The 20,091-nt window shown below is 40.9% G+C and overlaps 1 protein-coding gene across 1 annotated transcript; it reads right to left on the bottom strand.

Annotated features, from left to right (window-relative positions):
- Positions 1 to 283: 283 nt before the first annotated feature.
- Positions 284 to 19,882, bottom strand: LOC131233693 (eukaryotic translation initiation factor 4G-like). The gene is made up of 10 exons (XM_058230482.1): positions 19,678 to 19,882; positions 19,294 to 19,508; positions 19,037 to 19,170; positions 18,734 to 18,877; positions 18,316 to 18,383; positions 18,145 to 18,201; positions 15,486 to 16,892; positions 11,964 to 15,349; positions 1,030 to 1,227; positions 284 to 799 (listed from the first exon to the last, which is right to left on the bottom strand). Exons 2-10 carry the CDS (start codon positions 19,470 to 19,472, stop codon positions 469 to 471), a joined length of 5,904 nt encoding a protein of 1,967 aa, XP_058086465.1. The 5' UTR covers positions 19,473 to 19,508; positions 19,678 to 19,882; the 3' UTR covers positions 284 to 468.
- Between the last annotated feature and the right edge of the window lie 209 nt (positions 19,883 to 20,091).

The following is a 20,091-nucleotide window of genomic DNA, read 5'->3' as shown; positions in this document are numbered from 1 at the left end:
AAGCTGTTCGTCAGGTGCAGTGCAAAAAAAAAAGGTCATTCGATTTGCCAGGTGGGCCACATTGCCTGCATTCAACATGCGTGGACTGATGCCTGTCATTTGGCTTTGATCACACTTGACATTGGCACATGATGAATGCGTCAAGAAACCCATTGGCGTGACTGCTGAGAGGAGATTTGATCGATTTTTTGTGGCAATTTCAATCCACCTCACAGGAAGAGAGTAAAAAGGATGATAAAGAAACCATTACAGAAGCATGAGAGAGAGATGCAAAGCACAGAAATATGGAAAACCACCTCTTCCTCGCTGCTGCCATCAGCCTGGCTCCATTGATCTTTTTTTTTTTTTCAGCAATTGCAGCACAGTAATGAATAATAATAAAACATGAAAAAAGATGACCATATATAAGAGCCCTGAACAAGATAACATCTCTAAACATGAATTCCTTGCCCCATACAGTCCCATCTTCTAAATAAATGCATCCAACTTCTTTGTTTTGATGGGATCTGGGGGCTGAAAATCCTCCAACCGGAGGTTGGAGCTCACCCGGATCTCATTTAAAACCTTGTCCCCTTTCTCTCTTCTTATGATCTCGAGAATGCTCACAAGAACATCGGATGCGAGCCCACTTTGTAGCAGGCATCCTGATTCTTCCCCACCTTCGTGTATCAATCTACCAATCTCTTTTAATGGAATGACATTTTCTGCGACGACTTGCCCGATGATTCTGCCGAGATACTCTGCAGCCTTTGGAGAATCGGTCACAGCATCCTCCAACATGGAGAGCACAGATTCAAAGCTGGCAAGAAAACAATATGCAAGGTAAGAAAAGGTTCCAGCATTTTGGATTGAGGAACTAAATCATGGTTTCCAAGTACAACTCAGTCACAGCTCACTCTCGGTCCATACGGTTGCAAAACCAACCAAAAACAGGTCAAAGTACCCGAAATGGCTGAAACTGAGTCCAACCTATTAGATTAAAAACAGCGCATATGAACTTATGTAAACTAATGGAAACGTGTATTTTACCCTCTGACAAGCTGTACTTGACTTAGCAAGCTATCCCGAGACTTGCTAAGGTTTACGAGAAGCTTAGCCAACAGATCCCTGTCAACATCATTCTTCCTGTCGAAGGAGTCTGTGACCCAGAGCATTACCATGTCTGGATAGAAATCTGGGGACTTCAAATCTTTTATGCATAGCCTAACCTCTTCCTCATTTCTGGCACTGAAAATGAGAAACGGAATTTTTAGCATACAAACTAGAATACCAAAGCAGAGGCATCCGAAGATTTGGAATGTAAGTACAGAGTCTCACAGGCGATGCATGGTAGGAATCAAATGCAAGCAAAAGACCCATGTAATTCAAAAATTGCCTTACCATAATTGAAAGATTTAAGAAAAAATAGTATATTATTCTCTTACAAGTCATGATAGAATTGAGGTTCGTTTTATCCCAGGAGTAGTTGAACAGTGCAAAACAATTAAGGTCTCACGATAAAACTAATTGGGAGAGAGGAAAATTGCAAGAAAGGATTGAAAGCAGAACAAAAAAGGTGTCCCCTACACTATTTTATCAATATTCCCACTATTCTTTTGTGCTCTAATAACCCATTTACATTCAATCCCGTTGGGAGTCCTAAATGCCTTCAATTGGGAGGAGTTTTCTGCGTCCCAGCATACAATTCTCTAAGGCTTTGGTCCCTTCACAATTTGGAAGCAATCCGACATCTTTGGTCCCTTTACAGACCAATTGTTTTTTTCCAATGATCCTTTTTTCTTTTTTTCTTTTTTTTTTCTATTTTTTGAAGACACAGGGTGTCCCCGCCTCCTTTTGAAGTGAGACTAATCCACGCGGATACACACAACCACCCACAACCACGTGTATCGGGTAAAGCCACGCAGGGGAATCGAACCCTCACCTGTAGGGAGCAAACCTACGGTGAAGACCATTCGCCCAAACCTCGTTGTGGGTTTTTTCTCTCTTTTCTTTTTTCTAAATCAAAGAACAAATGTTTATTGAGGAAAGGCTAACCAGGATTATGATAACTTAAGTTAGAGAAGCTTTGAGAAAGATGAAAACAGAAAGGCCCTCGGACTAGATGGTATACAGCAGAGTTCTAAAAGTGCATGGGAAATATTGGTTTATTTTGGTTGACAGGGTTGCTCAACAAGATCGTAAGATCAAAGCAATTGCCAAACAAATTGAGAAGTACAGAGGTAAGTATGCGTAAGAATAAAGGAGACATACAAGGTTGCAGTAACTGTCATGGGATTAAACTCATGAGTCATACATTGAAACTTTGGGGGAGAGTGATTGAGAAAAGATTAATTCATGAGACAAATGTATCAGAAAGTTTAGATCCATGCCACAACAATTGACCATTGCGGGTATTTTCCTACCTAGACAGCTGATGGAAAATAGCAAAAGGAGGAAGGATCTACAAATGGTCCTTATTGACTTGGAGAAGCATATGATAGGGTCCCTAGAGAGTTAATCCAGTGGGTATTTAGAAAGAGAATCTCAAAGGGATATATTGGCATGACTAAGGGGATGTGAGGGAGCAGTAACAAATGTGAGGTCCACCTAGTGGAGAGACAAGTGAGTTTCCAATTAATGTAGGCTTACACCGCGGGTTGGCATTGAGCTTGCATCTTTTTGCATTGATTATGGACAAGTTAACGAGCCATTTACAGGAAGAGGTCCCATTGCATATGCTGTTTGCAGATGACATAGTTCTGACTGACAAGATGAGGGAGAGGGAAAACACAGCTATAACTATGGAGGGATGCTTTAGTATTTAAATGTTTTAAAAATTTACTCAGACTAAAATAAATCGCATGGAATGCAATTTTAATAACAATAGGAGTGGAAACAAGGAGTTAGTTAAGATTGCTGACCAAGAAGTACTCCAAAATAACCCTCTTCAATATCTTTTTCGATAATTCAGGAGAACAGAGAAATTGAGAAGGACGATGCTCATAGAATTAGAGTCAGGTAGATGAAGTGGAGATGTGCCTCTAGAGTTTTATGCGACCGCAGCACATCAATGAAACTAAAGGAAAAAACTTATAAGAAAGCCATAAGACCACCCATGCTTCATCAGTCAAAATGTTGGCTAGTCAACGAGGAACATGTTCATAGGATGAACACAGCTGAAATGGGGATGATACGATGAATGATTGGCAAGACAAGAGTGGAATTAGAAGTGAAAGAATTCCAGGGGACTTAAAAGTAGCAGCAGTAGGTAATAAGATGAGAGAAAGTAGACCTTGGATGATTTGGCCATGTGCAAAGGAGACCAAGAACTGCACCTGTCAGGGTAAGTTGGTTCAAGTTGAAGGCTCCAAAAGCGCAAGCAGAACGCCCAAAATGACGAGTAGAGATAGAAAAGACTTGATTAACTATGATTCAACTGAGGCTATGGTCCTCAAATCTCAATAGAGTGGAATTGTAGAACAGGATTCATATAGCTGACCAAAATTATTTAAGATAATGCTTAGATGATGATGAGTCATACAAGCCCTCTTAAACAACAAATTGCCCGTATGTTTTGGATCAAAATCAAGACTTCCTGGATAGACAATTTCCCCATGTACCCTATATATTTCCATCTACCGGTGTTTTAGGATTAACTAAAATGATTTCTTGATGGTGATTTGAGCATTGGTTGGTGATGTTCATGAGATTAAAAGACGTATCTTGGAAATCTAACTTTGCATGAGAAATTTTCAGCATCTCTAAATCAATCAAAGCTTTGTATTTTTTTTTTCTTTGGTTAACATTCATGGAAGATGGTAGCGTTGTAGGGATGGATTTCAGCCTTCTGGGATAATGACTCATCACCTGATCTGTTGAATTGCTTAATTTGGACTAGTATTGTTTTATATGGTTCTAAATTTGTAATTAATCTTTTTATTTGCATGATTCAATTCATATATAGAATAATATCTAGAGTCGATGTGAGTTCAGGGACTGGAGCTTCCACCTTTTTGCAGGTAAAACAAATCTAAGATGACAGTTGTTAGTGTTGCAAGTGGTAAACCATAACGATTTTGTTTACTACTGTCATCCAGCAAAACACTTCCACCTAAACTAGACTTAACCCCAGACATTAGCACAAATGCACAATGGGACTCTTCTCCCCTGGAAGACGAAGCAGGGACAAAACTTGGAAGAAAAGTTAACTACAATTCCATTTCTGACCCTCATCATTCCCTGCTGTTTGATGCATTCACTTCTCCCAGCATCCTCATCTTGACCAGGATTTCATCCCCATTTACATTTTGAGCAAACATGATTTTTTAAAATCAACTTCCCATCTAACTCTCAAGTACGATTCTTGATTCTTAATCCCAAAAGTACTATTCAAACAGTCTTCCAAGGCATTAGAAGATATTGTTGCCAGTCTAAGAGTGGGCCCACAAATTCTTGGATGAATGCTAAGGGCCCCATATGTCCATGCAGTTTGGGTTGTTTTCTTTCAGTTGGTAGTTTTAACTGTTAGGAGTCATATATTAGTTGCTTTTTTTTTTGTAGATTAGTTGCTCTGTTTTTTTTTTATAGATTAGTTGCTTCTTTTAAATGGTATAATTGTTCTCTTAGTTGGTTTCCCTTTTAGAGAAGTTATTTTTTTTATTAATAACATCAATTAGTTAATTAAAGTTAGCTTTTAAATGTGGCAGCAAACTGTGACTGTGTGACAGGTCCAAACTTTCCTAATCAATTGTAGCTTCCCAAATAAAGAGTAATTTTTAAATGTGACAGCAAACTGTGACTGTGTGACAGCTGCAATCCTAGTTTAAGGCCAATCGTTCCTGATCAATTGTAGATTCCCAATTAAAGATGGATCAGCCAATAGCAGTTTGTAAAGCCCTCCAAGTGCAAACACATGAAGTTATCTACAGATAGATTTGATGGAGAATCCTTTCTTCTATGGTGGTGAGACGACCTTTTTCATCATTTGACCATAACAGTTTGTGGAATGCGACGTTTGTTTTATTCTGCTAGCTACAAGCATCCCACCAAGGTTGAAAGTATCATCCAAAAGCGGCATCTATTGCGGTATCACCCATGGACGATATGGCTGTATTGGCTCAAAACAGCTAGATATAGAACAATACCCAATACACCGATTCTAAACCTTGCATCCCACAGATTAGGACCACTTTCTGTTTCCAGAAAATCCTATCCTTGATTCCCTGCCGAATTGATGGAATTTTCTGCTCTGAATATTTGTGCGGCGGGTGCAAGAAATTCACTGTTTTGAAATTAAATCAGATGATGACCTGGAATTTGTTAATATTGGAGGTTTCAGGTAAGAACTCATATACATGTTCAGAGCAGTGTTGTCATGTGCAACCGCACATTCGCATATGCACACATTGGAGGGGAAATCACATATGCGACAGTGGCATATGCGATCGCATATGCCACTCGTGCAAAAATATGCAATCGCATATGCGATGTATGCAATCACATATTGGCCAACGTTCAGAAATCTGACCATTTTCTGACCGTTTGAATTTTTTTTTTCAAAATTCAGCAATTTTTCCCTATAAAAAGGCATTCATACCCCCCCTATTTGCATTCTACATGCACTCAAACTCTCTCTCTACTCTCATACACTTTCAAAGTCTCATATCTCTCATTCTCTCTTACATAATTACATTCTCCATCTTTCAACTCTCATACACTTTCAAAGTCTCATATCTCTCATTCTCTCTTACATAATTACATTCTCCATCTTTCAACTCTCAAATTCAAAGCCTCTGAAGCCCAAGCTCCATCTTCTTTCAAGTTTCAATCAAGATTCACGAAAGTAGAAGCAAGAATACATCGAAATTGAATTCCAAGTCAAGTCTCGCATTTCATTTTCTACATCTATCTCTTTCTAGTTTCTAGATATCATTTCATTTTCTACATCTCATAATTCTCATTCATTTCATTTTATACATTCTCTTATTTATTATATTCATTCTCTAGTTACATAATATTCACTCATAATCTCTCTCTCTCTCTCTCTCTCTCTACATTCAAGAGTCAAGAGACTCAAAATATTTTTTTATTTTTAGTTTGTTACAACTTACAAGAAGATTCATAAGATTCAACTTTCAAGAATCAAGCAAGAGTTTAAAGAATGCAAGAATTTACATTTTGCAAGAGCAACAAGAGTGCAAAACTACAAATACTCTACAAGTCTATAACATTCAAGAATCAAGACAAGAAGTCAAGAATATATTTCCAAATTTTAGATTGTGTTTTTGTTATTGTGCATCTCTCTCTCTCTCTCTCTCTCTCTCTCTATTACTACTAGTGTAAGTGTAACACGCACGCGCACGTGCGCGCACACACACACACACTCATCTCTTTAGTCTCGACTCTTTACTTTAGTTTTTAGTTTTTACTAGTTTACAACTTACAAGTTATAACAAGAAGAATCAATACACACACGCGCGCGCGCGCAGACCATGTCTTCTTCCCAATCTTCCTCTTTGAAACCCGGGGTTCCAATGGCATTGTGCGGCATAAGTAACACCTTGCACATTTACCGGGGTCAAATGCAAAAGAATGCGACAAAATTACTTCAGAAATCTGAAGGGAGATCGTGGAGTATATGGATAAACAATTGTGAAAGAGATGTGATAGTATCCTACGTCTCAAGGAATATATGAAACTAGACGTTTACGAATATATAAACGTAATTGATGTAGATGAAACTAGTCTCACTCCTACTTCGATCGAACAGTCTAGACCACCACTAACGACCTTGCAAGAGCCCAAGGGCATGAGCTCATGGATAGATGGTGTAGACCACACCCCAAGGATCTGGTCGACCAAAGGGGTCGGCTCAAACAACTTTAAAAAACCGGTATAAACAAAAAGATGGGAAAACCATTAATCAATGTATTGCTAAGTGATTTTACCAAACCGGCATTACTTTCAACGCAGTTAAATCAAGAAGCTTCAAAGTTATGGTTGAGAATATAGGTCAATTTGGACCTAAGCTTAAACCTCATTCGGATCATGAAATTAAAGGTGCACATGGAACAAGTAGAACCAGTAAATCGGACCAGAACCAACCAAACCGCATAGTTTGGTCCGGTTCTGAAGTGCACTGGTTCCGGTTCCGGTTCTGAAAATCAAAGAACCGTTTAGTTCGGTTCGGTTCTCGATTTGGGGTCCTTTAAAACCAAACCATAGAACCAAACTTGGAACTGGACCGTAAAATCGAACTCAAAACCGAACCTGGAACCGGACCAAGTTTACAATATATTTTAGTTGTCTATTTTATTAATTTACAATATATTTTAGTTGTCTATTTAACTCATGATTTATGGTCTACAATGCGCCATTTTATCGTTTCTGTAAATGTCTTTTTGCACATCTTATGCAATATCTAAACCATTCATCAAATATATCACAACACGAATGGACATGGGATGGATTTTTTAAAAAAAGTATGCAATTGGGCTGAATTATAAAAAGCCCAGAATCGTAGAACCGAACCGGTTTTTACGGTCCAATTCCGGTTCGATTCTAGGGTGCAAACGGTCCGGTTCCAATTTTCCCGAAACTGTTAGGAACAGTTCAGTTCTGGTTTCACCCCAGAATTAGACCGAACCGACCCGTATGCACCCCTACATGAAATGAGGGAGACGTGCCTCAGAGCCGAAGTTGATTATACACGATCCTTTATAGCCAAATATAAGGAATCGTGGAAAATGTATAGGTGTTCACTCATGGCTGATGGATAGACCAAGAGATCCGATTGGTCTCTCATTAACTTTTTAGTAAATTGTCCACCTGTGACAATGTTCTTAAAGTCCGTGGATGCATCGGATCATTCGCATACTGGAGAGTACTTGTTTAACTTACTAGATAATGTAATTGGAAAAATAGGTGAGGAATACATTATCCAAGTAAATTACAGACAACGCAGCCTCATATGTAGTCGCCGGTCATCGTCTTATAGAGAAGATACGCTGTTTATTTTGGACCCCCTGTGTGGCCCATTGGGTTGATTTGATGTTAGAAGATGTAGGTAGATTATTTTTAAATGTGATTTCAAGGGTTAGAAAAATCACGGTCTTTCTGTACAAACACGCCCATCTTCTGAATCGAATAACAAAACACATTGGAGGTAACATGCTACGTCCAGCAGTCACCCGTTTCGCTACAACATTCTTAACACTACAAAGATTAAGTGCAAAAGAAAAAAAACTTAGAAGCTTTGTAGTGTCGACCGATTTTATAAGTGGGCCTTGGTCAAAGAAGACTGAAGGGAAATAGGTTCAACAAACAATCTTTTCGCAAAGTTTTTGGACCCAAGTGGTAAAGGCGCTAAAAGCATCCGAGCCCTTAGCCACTGTGCTGCGATTGATGGACGAAAATGAGAAGCCTCAAATGGGTTACATATATAATGCAATGGAGAAGGCGAGAAATAAGATAATGGACCATTTTAACTATAGAGAGCGTAATTATAAGCCCATAATAGATATTATAGATAGAAGATAGAGTAACTAAGTGTCATCTTCATTGTATTCGGCTGCTTGCATCCTTAACCTAGCCTATTTATTCGCTTCTCCTTATCCGTAAGAAGCGTTTACTATACATATAGTTGGATTTATTGATGTGTTGAAAAGAATGATTCTAAATAGAGAAGAACGAGACAAGATCTCCACTCCACTGGATTTCTATACAAAAAGTGGGGGCATATTCTCTGCGGATATCGTTATCAGGAATCGAACAATAAAATTGCCCAGTAAGTAGCATGAATGTCTCAGTTCTCTTATAAATAATTTTTTTACAATGTAATCTATAAAGTCTAACCTACTTAAACTGTTTTTCTCAGCTGACTTGTGGGTTACCTATGGAGTGGACCTGAAGAGGAAGGATACGACTCTAAAGAAGCTGGCCATGGGGATTCTTGGACTCACGTGTTCTGCAAGCGATTGTGAGCACTGGAACACGTTCGAGGCGGTAAGTTTGGAATGAATATGTTAATATGTTAGCATGTTATAGACTTACAGTTTGGTAATTGTAACTTCAACTTATAAGTGTAAGCTAATTAACTAAATAGATAATGCCAAATGCACTTTCTTTCACGCAGATTCACACCAAGAAAATGAATCACCTTGAGCAAAAGAAGCTCAACAACTTGGTCTTCATTCAATACAATCAGAATTTGCGATAACAATTCTAGACTAGGAAAGAAAAGACTGGTTTCTTTGACCGTATCTGCTTAAATGAACTGGATGCAGATAACGAGTGGCTCGTAAATACGGAGGACTTGATATTTGCTGGGGAGGACCTGACATGGGCGCAAGTTGAAAATGCCGCATACGGATCGACACCTGCAGAAGGTACTTCTACTTTCACTCGAAGGTGAATGATTGAGGGGCGTGTAGTAGTAGTCAACCCATGGAAGAGATTAGGGAGATAGAAGGAGAAGGAGATGATGATGAGCAGGATGAAAACCCACCGTTGGAATTTGATGAAATATTAGTACATACAAATGATGAAAGGACAGAAGAAGAAGTGTATGTGGAAGAAAAAGATGAGTCAGATGATGACGATGGTAGTGGTGATCAAATGCCACAATGACAAATAGATCAATGTATATATTAGCATTTACCATTTAGTATTATTTTGTTATAAATAATAATAGATCAATAATAAATAAATAGATTCTTTATTTTGTTTACTAAGTGTTGATTAATATTTGTTAACTATATTGTCGAATGTTGATGACTTAATGTTTAATTCATTGTTTAATTGGTTTTATTTCACTCAAATGTATTTTAAACATATAAAATTATTTATCTATTATCTTAGGAAAGTTCCCCCTACTTTCTTATATATTTTTCATTTTTTCTTATTTTTTTCCTATTTTTCTGATTTTTAAAAAATTTCTCAAAAAGATTATATATGTGTGCGCGCGCGCGCCCACAAGCACATATATGACAAAATTGGTTCAGATACACATGTGAAACTACTTAGGGGCATTGCTTCAACTTCAATTGCTAGAAATGGTCCTCCAGTCTTTTTATAATCTTCAACCAATGTGCGTGCTCTAGAGGTGGAGATGTGTGAAACCTTGCAAAAGGTTTTTTGTTCAAGGACTCCCAATACAATACAACACAATATATGTGTGTGTGTGCAGGTCATGTCAGGCCTGGCCTGGCCGGTGCTTAGGAATCTACCCATGGATTGGGCCTGGTACCTCAATCCATGGATTGGGCACAGACCTAGATTATGAGCCTGCTTAGTGAATGGAAGGGGCTCAAGGCTGACCTTGACTCACCCAACCCATTACCCCCTAGATGTCCGCATGAGAACACCAACACTTCAAGATTCTCAGTACAAAGAATGAAAAAGATGCAAGCTACTCACATTTTTATTTTATTTTATTTTATTTATTATTTTTTTTTGGTGAAGGGCAGAAAGTTCTCTCCCCCATGTCAACTAATCTTCACCAACTTAAAGACTCGAGAGTGAATCATCGCCATCATAATCCAAAAGCCTTATACGGTTATACCAGCTACTTGTGGTCAGCAACTTCAAGAGCAAGTCTAACAAACAACATTAGAGTATTCTCTAGCACTGCATTAATCAGAGTGATTCTTCCCCACAAAGATATCATATAACACAGAATCCCATGTGCCAAATGCCGCTTACTAACACCCAGTGGCATTCCCAACAACTTAACAGGCAGATCCCACTACCCTGCACTCCACTGATTCCTCCAAACCTCTTTAACTTATCCAGCTTCAAGGTTCATCCCTAATATACTGTTATTTCCCATGTTAGGCCGGAGACTATTGCATAGCATCCAAGTGAAATACTTAAAACCGAGGGCCTCTTCATTTTCCACCCAAACCAAACAAGATGGTGTTATACGCATACTTCATGTGCGAGTAGGGTACTTCTGAATTCCCCAGTGACATTCCTTCAATCACTGCTAAGTAGCAGTTTTCTCCAATGTATTGTTGAGAGCTTCAGCATTGTCAATGAACAACGAGAATAGGGAATCCCATTGGCAGATGCCACGAGATGTCTTGAAGAAGCTAAACAAGAAATTTTCTTGTTAACTACTGCATAATAAATATGAAATAAGGAGACCATTACATATTTGCGCTTTTTTTAAAAGTGTTTTTTTTTTTTTTTTGGAGAGGTGTATTGTGTTTAGTTTAAATGATAAAACTCATTCTGGATATAATTGCATCACTTGTGGCCGGCAACACACAGTTTCATCCCCTAAACAATGAAAAACCTATAACGCATAGTACTTTTTGTGATGTTTTGCGATCAAAGTGTGTAACATCTCATGAACTTTGATTGAAAATTTTCACCATTCTCCTGAACTTTCCCGATGTTTTCCCACTCAGACTGTGAGACCTCACAAGGTACATGCAATGTTTCCGTTTCACAAGGGTGCAATACATGGTGCAATACTAATACAAAAAACATTGGTCACAAATGATAAGACATAAATTCATTCATTGGGCTTTTCAGTTATTAAGGTGGGATCTCTCAAACAACAGTTATTCAATAGATCACATTTTTAACTGATTTTTCAAGTGCAGACAACCTCACAGTTCTGGATCAAAATCTGGGTTGAACATGGTACTAGAAGAACAGAATAAATCAAAGATCTTTGTCTAATAATAACAATAACATAACATTTATCCAACCTGGTCAAATAGTTCTATGAACACAAAGAAAAGTAATACAGGAAGAACAAAACAAGAATCTTTTGGTGATCACTTGAACATTATTGGCAGAGACACAAGCAAAAATAAACGATGATCATTTACTCATTTTTGTAGCGAATCTGGCAAAGAAACCGCAACCTCAATATTGCATGTTGGTAACTTGCGTTTTCTTTTTTCACAAGTGGATATTAGAAACTCGGAAACCAGAAAACAGGCCTAAACACGCATGAGGAAACGAAATGTTACCTGTAGAATTCCCGGATGGCTGCTATGGACATATCTCGCAAACGATCTTCAGACAAACCAGGTTCAGAAGAAACAGTATGGGCCCCGGTTGAAGGTCCCTGCACACGGCCTGCGACAGGTGAAGTTGCCATGGAACTATCAAAAGGACGATCTGCATTTCGGAAATCCCTGTTCCCAAAAGATATAGTGCGGTCTTGGGAATTTGATTGGTCATGAGCAGGTGTTGCTGCAAACCTATCTGGAATATATCTCGGCGTGAGTTCTTCTCGTGAGTAATAAGGTGTCCAATCAGATGCAGAACTGTAACCATTTGGACCCGATGCCATTCTTCTAGGGTCACTAGTGCTAGGAGAAGAATCAGCCAAGGGAACACTTGACATCAGTGGCTGTCCTCTGATAGACATGCCCCTGGCAAGACCACCTTGAGGACCTAAGGTAATAGAATCATCATCAGTGGACCTTTGTGGCAAGGGAACTGACAATGTCCTGCTTTCAAAAGGATGCCTGTCTTCCAACCGAGCATCTTGAGCAGATATATATCCACCACGGAGCGGAGGTGGCAAATTGCGAATGCCACCCTGCTGGGAGCTGGGAGAAAACACAGTGGAACTACGGGGACCATAATCGATAGGTTGTCCTCTCCTTGCCGAAGAAGTTATACTAGGCCCACGTGACGATCTATTTACTTGTAGCTGCCGTTCTTGAGCTGCATCCCTATGAACTTCCTCAATCTTTTTTGGTCCTTCAACTTTCCTCCTCTGCTGCCATTTATTCTTTCTCAGATCAATCGCATCCCTCAACATGAATCGCACCCTAGAAGATAGGTTCTGGTTGTTTGATAAATTCAGCATCATGTCAAAATACGCATCCATATGTTCCTTGGCTTTGGGATGATCTATCATCTCACCAATTGTGCTCATTAACTTGCACAGAGCTTCAACATCCTCCTCGTCATGATTCTGATACTGACCAAGCAACTTCTTAATGCATTCATGCATGATTCTCTCTGTCAACATCCTTTTCTTGTAGAGTTCTCCAATCAACCGAATATTCCCCAGCATACGCCTGCGTGCCTTGACCTTCTTCTCCTCTCTTTCCTCTTTGGACTGTTTAATTTCCCCCTCCTCTTCAGCTCTGTTAGCTTCAGCTTGCTCTCTTTCGCCCCTCTCAAACTCCTCCTGGCACTTGTTCAAAAGCAATCTTTTGAAAGTGATCTTCTCATTGTCCTCACTGAAATCAGGCAACTCACCAGCAAGATGTAAGCAGAAGTTTGCATACATTTCACAGAAAGTTGGCTCCGTCAGAGCTTTATCAAAAATCTGTGAGATGACGCCAGTAAGAGTGACAGCATTGTCAATGTTAACTTCTTTGACTTGCTGAAAAAGTTTTTCAAAGTTCTGAGGCGTAAGCTTGTTGAGAATGCCTTTCAATTGTCTTTGCTTCACCTCTTCCTGATCAGACACTTTACCCACTTCATACTTTTTCTCTGCTTTGTGCATTACCTGTAAAGGAGTCTGAGGAGAAGGAATCAAACCCTTATGAATGCCAGTAGCACGCTGCCACCTGTCAGCATCAGGGCTATTCCGTGGCATCCCTCCCGGAGATGCCAATGACTGAATAGGCCCAGAGAGAATCCCACTACCATACTGACCAGATGGCTGTCCACGTGGATTCCTTAAAACCCCGTGATTGCCACCTTGGCCAGGCCGAAAATTTATAACAGCACCACCATGACCAACATCCAGACGTGGATCACGTCCAGAAGCAAAAGGGCCAGGTGCTTTGCTCCATTTGTCATCATCCACAATACTGCTACCACGGCGGTCAGGACGAGATCCTCCACTTGGCCTATCTATAATCCTTCCAGAACTTGGATATGATTCACGTTCGACAAGATGGGGATTAGCCACCGGACCGCTCATTATCGCATCTATTATATCAGATCCAATCTCAAAGCCTAAAGGAAGGTCAGTATATTGCTCTGAAAGCGTCAAGAGGAAATCTTTAGAGTACTTCTTTTTACCTGAAACTCCACTTCCATATTCATCGTCATGCTTACCGGCACCATCTAACTGTTCCCCATTTTCTAACGTTTTCAGTTTTGGACTGGAAATCTCCACCACATCTTCCCAATCATCGATTTCCGCTTTACTCTGCGCATCATCCTCAGTTGCTAGAAGATCCTTCTCAGTAGCATCTGCAGATACCTGCTTGACATCAGAAGTATTATCCACAATTTCTGGAGTAATAGCTGTCTCAGGCTTCTCCTCTGGACCCTTGTAAGCCATATACAGGTCAGAACTTGTCCCTGCAGCATCTGCTTTCAAAAGAAATTCCTTTCTCTTTTTCTTCTTGCCGGCAGCCAAGGCACCCTTGGCTCTATTCTGTTCCAAAGAGATCCTATCCTTGGATGCTGACAATGAAGTAGAAACTGGACCACTGCTCATGTTATATGCACTTCTCCCTTCAAGTTTCTGGGCACTTTCAGACGAATCTGAAAGCATAGCAGGGGCAGTCTCCTGACATGATAGCCCAGATACTTTCTCTGAAGTTTCTTGATCGGGCGTCCTTATTTCACTTTTAATTTTAGAGGCATCTGCAGCTGAACTTTTATCTTCCTGAGCATCCATAGAAGAAATATGATGAGAACTGGTCGGATCAGCATCAATAGAGCCCGAGGATGTGGCAGTAGATGAAGTGATTAAGTTATCTGTAGTTCTGTCAATCTCTGAGCTACAGCCCACTTCTTCTGCGATGGTGTTCATCTGTTCAGTTTCCGCACAAGTAGGCTCATCAACAGCATTTGTTTCTTCCACATTGCATATCGCTGCGCTCTGTTGAGATACTACTTCCATTTGGTTACTGTCTTCAGTGGATTCTGAAACAGCTGATCCTGTATGCACTTCGAAGCTACTAAGATCTTGTTCAGAACCATCAGTTATTTTGGTTTTCCTCTGTTCTTCTGTTCCTGGAATTTCTTGTTTCTCCAACAAAGTGATATCTTGCTTTGTATGATGAGAAGCATCCAAATCTTCAGATGTGGCTACATGCTCTTCATGATCTGGCAGGTTTTCTGGCTCACAGGACCCTCCCTCCCCAATTTGAACACCACCAGTCAGATGTACATCTTGTGATACTTCGGTAGCAGTGTCCACGACAACTCCTGAGGTTTCTGACATAGAAGGGATGGCTTTACCTTCTTCAGTTTCAGGCTGCCCAACTGAAGAAGTGCTAGCAGTAGCAGGTGACCTGAGTGCCTCTGAAGGAGCCTGCACATTCTCAGGATTTCTGGACAGTTGCTGGCCATTTAAGTCAGAGGAAATGCTATCCTTGGGTAACTTTAATGAAGATGTCTTCAAACCACCTGCAGAATCTGATATATCTGCCTGCACCAAAGGAATACCAAGACCACAAGTTATTAAAAAGAAAGCTGTTCCACATGTAACAGTGTGCAGCCTGAGATATGGGAGCTATAAAGTGACATTCAAAGAACAATTTGAATGTTGAAAGAAGCATGGGTACCTGATGTTGTTGCTGGGAGTGCCGTGGTTCCTTTTTGCTCGGTTTTTTGTGCTGATCCTTGAAAGAGTCCGACCTTCTAATAGATTCTTTTCTTCTGCCTTCTGCATTGCTCGCAACAGATGTAGACTCCTCAGCAGGGGCTACAGGAACTGATTCAGTACTTGAGGGCGGAATGTGCATTGAAACAGCAGGAGATGCAGCAGCAGAACTTTTAACTGTGGCAGGCAATGGAATGGTTTCGGGATTTTCAGAAACAGATTTTGGCTGCTGAAAGTTATTTTCTGAACCCATCTCAATTTCCCTTTGCTGATGATGAGCAATAGCTTCACCAGGTGATCTCAGTAACTTGGATGGCTCACCCTTGACAGTAGATGGATTCACTGCCACAGAAGAGATACCAGCCTTTGCTGCAAGTGGAACAACAGGTGGCTTCACTGTCACCTGAACCGAAGCTGTTGGGGCAGAAACCATTACATGACCATCATGAGTGCGTTCCACATTCATGGGTTCGGACATGCCCTGCATAGGAGGCCCGGCCTTACTAACAGGCAAGGGGTTCATAAAAGATATGGCTTGCCCACCTTGTCCAACGGAATAGTTATATCTTGATGCAGAGGAACTGGGAGTCATTTGGGAGCCTGTTAAAGGAAGAGAAGATGAAGGTTGAAAGAAGATGGGAGCGGAATTATAAGAATTGGGTATAGGATAGTAATTGATTGAATGAGCAGGAGGGAAGGATGGAATGGGCTGGGATTGAGGGGGCACATTAGGATGAGACCTTGGCCCCGAGGAGCCAACATCCAAATGCGAGTCTGTCCTTTTATTATCAAGTTTCAATTCTTCGTGAGTTTCTGGATGAGTTATCTTGACAGCTTTTCGAGGAGCACCAAATTTTCCAGCCTGCTGTTGAGCAAATTGTGGGGGCATTCCAATTCCGAGGTTGCCCAACTGGGGGACCATTTGATGACCCATCTGAGGTGCAAAGCCCAGGCTTTGTCCCTGATGCATCATCCCTTGAGGCTGCAATGGATGAGATTGGAGACTTGGAACAAAAACCTGCTGCTGAACCTGGGCAGCATTTCCCACAGGTAGCATTTGCAGTGAAGGGGCCGTGACACCCTGTGACTGAATCTGTTGGGTAGGGCCACCAAATTGTATAGGAACTTGTGGCTGCTGAAATGGCATGGGCATAGACATTCCGGTCATAGGCAGGACAGAAGACTTTTGGGCTGTCGCGGCAGGGGCAGCTGGAATAGGAATGTGTATATCCCTCTTTGCCTGTGGTTGTGGATGAGATGATGCTGTGTTAGACTGGTTCATGCTACCGACATCCTTCCTCATCTGCTGCTGCTTAAGAACAGGAGGGATAGGCATCGTGGGCACGCCTCTAACAGAATTATGACGTGCCTGCAAAGTAGACTTACATACTTTTAAACACATCACATTTGAAGATATGAGACTAACAACAATAGTTGCATATGGCTATGTTACTTTGAGAATACACAGTTGTCGGAAACTTGTGCTGAAGATGCAGGGAAGACCAATAGTACCATATAAAAATTTTTAACTCTTTAACATCAGTGTGATATCAGCTGATTGGCAACATTCTTGAAGATTATTGTGCAGCAAGTGTGGTGGGTTGTCCAGGTGATGGGAGTGTGTGCAGTCTCAGTCGCCCGTTGCTTCTCAGGCCCAGGGTCATGGGGGTGTATGGGTCCCTCCTTGTAGGAGGAATCTCAACGACGCTGGGATCAAAGATATGGGGCAGCTCCTCCCTCGTTTGCAGGGGCTCCAACCTTCTTCAGGCATGAAGGATTCAATGATTTGGCTTTAAAACAAATCAGGATCATTCTCCGTGTAGTCCTTCTATGATATGATATCCTAGAGAGAGGCCTGAGATAGTTGCCACCAAACATGTTCAGAAGCCCAAGATAGTTGCTGCCACACATGCCCTCTCTAGTCTACGGAGCCCCTCCCAAGGTTTTGGCCTTTTGCATGTAGGAACAAGGTCCTTACCATTGGCAACCTTTGCAAACAGGCTTTGGTGCTACAGAACATCTGTCCCCTATGCAGAAAAGATGTGAAATTAGTGAACCACATATTCATCCATTGTTCCTTTGCTAGGGGAGGGGTGGCTGGTCCAGAATTGTGGACTTTTTTAATGTTCCCTGGGTGATGTCAAACTCTATAGAAGGGCTCTTCCAATCATGGCATCTTGGTGGTTCCGAGAAGAAGGGAAGGTTAAGGTGGAGGATGGCGTTGCTTGCCATTCTTTGGACTCTGTGGGGCGAGAAGAATAATCCGCAATAGAAGTGGCTTTCTTTTGGGCACTATTGGTCGGGCTAAATTGTTCACCAAGTGGGTGCCCTGATTTCCTACTTGTATCTTGGTTTGTTTCAGTTTGCATTTGTTTGTGTTGGCCTCTTGGCTCTCTTAATAAATTGCATTACTTTTTAGAAAATAATAATAATAAGACGGTGGCAGCGAGTCAAGCACAAGATGATGGTGAATTGGTTATTTATAAAGGCATACTGGAAGACATAATATCGCCCCACCATCTCTCTCGCTTTTTTAAAGTGAATCACATCGCCCCACTAGCATTATAAGTTTATAACAAAAGAAGAGAAAGCTATATTAAACCTATCTGGCAACTACAAACCTGGTCACGCTTTTGCTCATCCAAATTAGGTGGAGCTGAGCTAGTCCGAGCAGGAATCTACAACCACACAGCATTTTTCCAACTAAATGAATTAAAAGGCAATAACCTCATAGAACAATAAGCAATCACAAATGACTGTCTGACGCACAAATAGATATGATCAATAAATACCTGCATCCCATTCATGAACCCCGGACTTATGGTCCCAAACTGAAGAGGAAATGCTCTAGGCGCATCTCCTGTGGCAAGACCAGCGTAGAGAAAAATCAGTGTAATGTTAAAAACAACAACAACAAAAAATAAAATAAAAAAAAATTATAATAGTGCATGAACTAAAAGGTGACAATTGACAAAAGCAAGAACAGACTGTTTCCTGCAGCTAGAAAACAAAGGAATATCAATTGTGATATGAAGAAAAGTCTCACACATAAACCATTACTGATCCACATGTCAAAGGTAAACTGAGCCATGCTAGTAAAACCAAAAAAACAACAGTAGTAGCAACAGCAGCAGCAGCAGCAGCAGTAATAGTAATAATAGTGATAGTAAGTGTATTAGTGATGATGATGAGAGGAAGAAGAAGCACTACCTTTCGATGGTGTTGCAGGAACTGCAGAATCTGATGCTCCAGAAGTGGTTTGAGAAGATGGAGCCTTTGGAAGGGATCGGGAGCTTCTTGGAACAGATGATTCGATTGGTTTGGCAGTGACTGACACTGGCACATCTGACACCCCTGTTAGAACCCAAATATTAATCAAAAGATCCAATGAAAAGCCCTTTCCTCCAGTTCATTCACAACTCAACTGACGTTCCAGCTATTCTACAGAATCCAAACAACCAAGAAACCCTAAAACAGAAAATACCATCTTTATCCAAAATAAAATTTCCGTACCATGCACATGAGATTGGACATGAGTGCCATTTTGCACGGCACGGTTGGCAGCGACAGCAGCATTCGGTTCGGAATTTGTGCTCGCAGGGCCCACCCTAGACTGCCCTCCCTGTCCATTACCAGACTTCTTGAAGCTACAACACACAACCCAAAAAAAAAAACCCTAATTTTCGAAGCCATTCTCTTCAAATCAACAGTCCGATGAAACCCAGCAATATTCTATCATAATTAGAAGAAGAATGAAGAAAGAAAGATACCCTTTGTTTGTTGACAGCGAGGGCGACGAGGAAATCGAAGGAGAGGGTGGAGGGGCGGTCCCGCTGCCGCCCTTCCCTGCCCCACCCGAGGAGCTCCTTTGGTTGTTAGAGCTTCCGGATCGACCCGGTTTCCTCACCTGGGCCTCGCTCTTCTCAGCCCTAGATTGATTGAGGGACATAAATCCGAACCGTCGTTCCACTAAATTTTCTCTTCTCTGCAATAGAAAAGGAACAGATCTACCGATCAGAGAATCTAAACGAGCATAAAAACAGATCAAGAAAATGTGAATAAAGAGAAAGAAACCCTAGAAATCGGCATTTGGGAGGAGCAACGAAGAGCCCGTGAATTGCATCCAGAGACGGAGGGTTTGGATGATTTTTTACCTGAAGACGATTTGCAGAGAGAAAGAGAGAGATGTTAGGGTTTTAAACGGTGGGAGAGAGATTGAAGAGAGTGGCGGGAATCATGACGCAAGCGAGCGAGCAAGCGAGAGAGAGAGAGTCGAATCTGGATTTTTGGAAAGAAGGGCAGAGTAATAAGCGAAGGATAAAAAAAAGTGGAAGAGAGAGACGAAGGGACGCGCTCCTGGGAGTTGCTTTGCTGACGAGTTATATCATACGTGGCCCGTATCTTTGAACGGTATATGCACGTGTTTTCAATTCTCACAAACGTGGCCCATGAATCGTTAATCTAGACCATTGATGTTTTTCATCTCAACATGGATGGAAAATTACCTACAAAATATTATGGATGTACCTGGTTAATGTCTCTTCTGCTTCATTTGTTATCTTCTACTG

The sequence above is a fragment of the Magnolia sinica genome, chromosome 18 (assembly GCF_029962835.1).
Source record: "Magnolia sinica isolate HGM2019 chromosome 18, MsV1, whole genome shotgun sequence".
In the NCBI taxonomy this organism is placed as follows: domain Eukaryota; kingdom Viridiplantae; phylum Streptophyta; class Magnoliopsida; order Magnoliales; family Magnoliaceae; genus Magnolia; species Magnolia sinica.
This window is presented reverse-complemented; position numbering and strand designations above follow the sequence as displayed.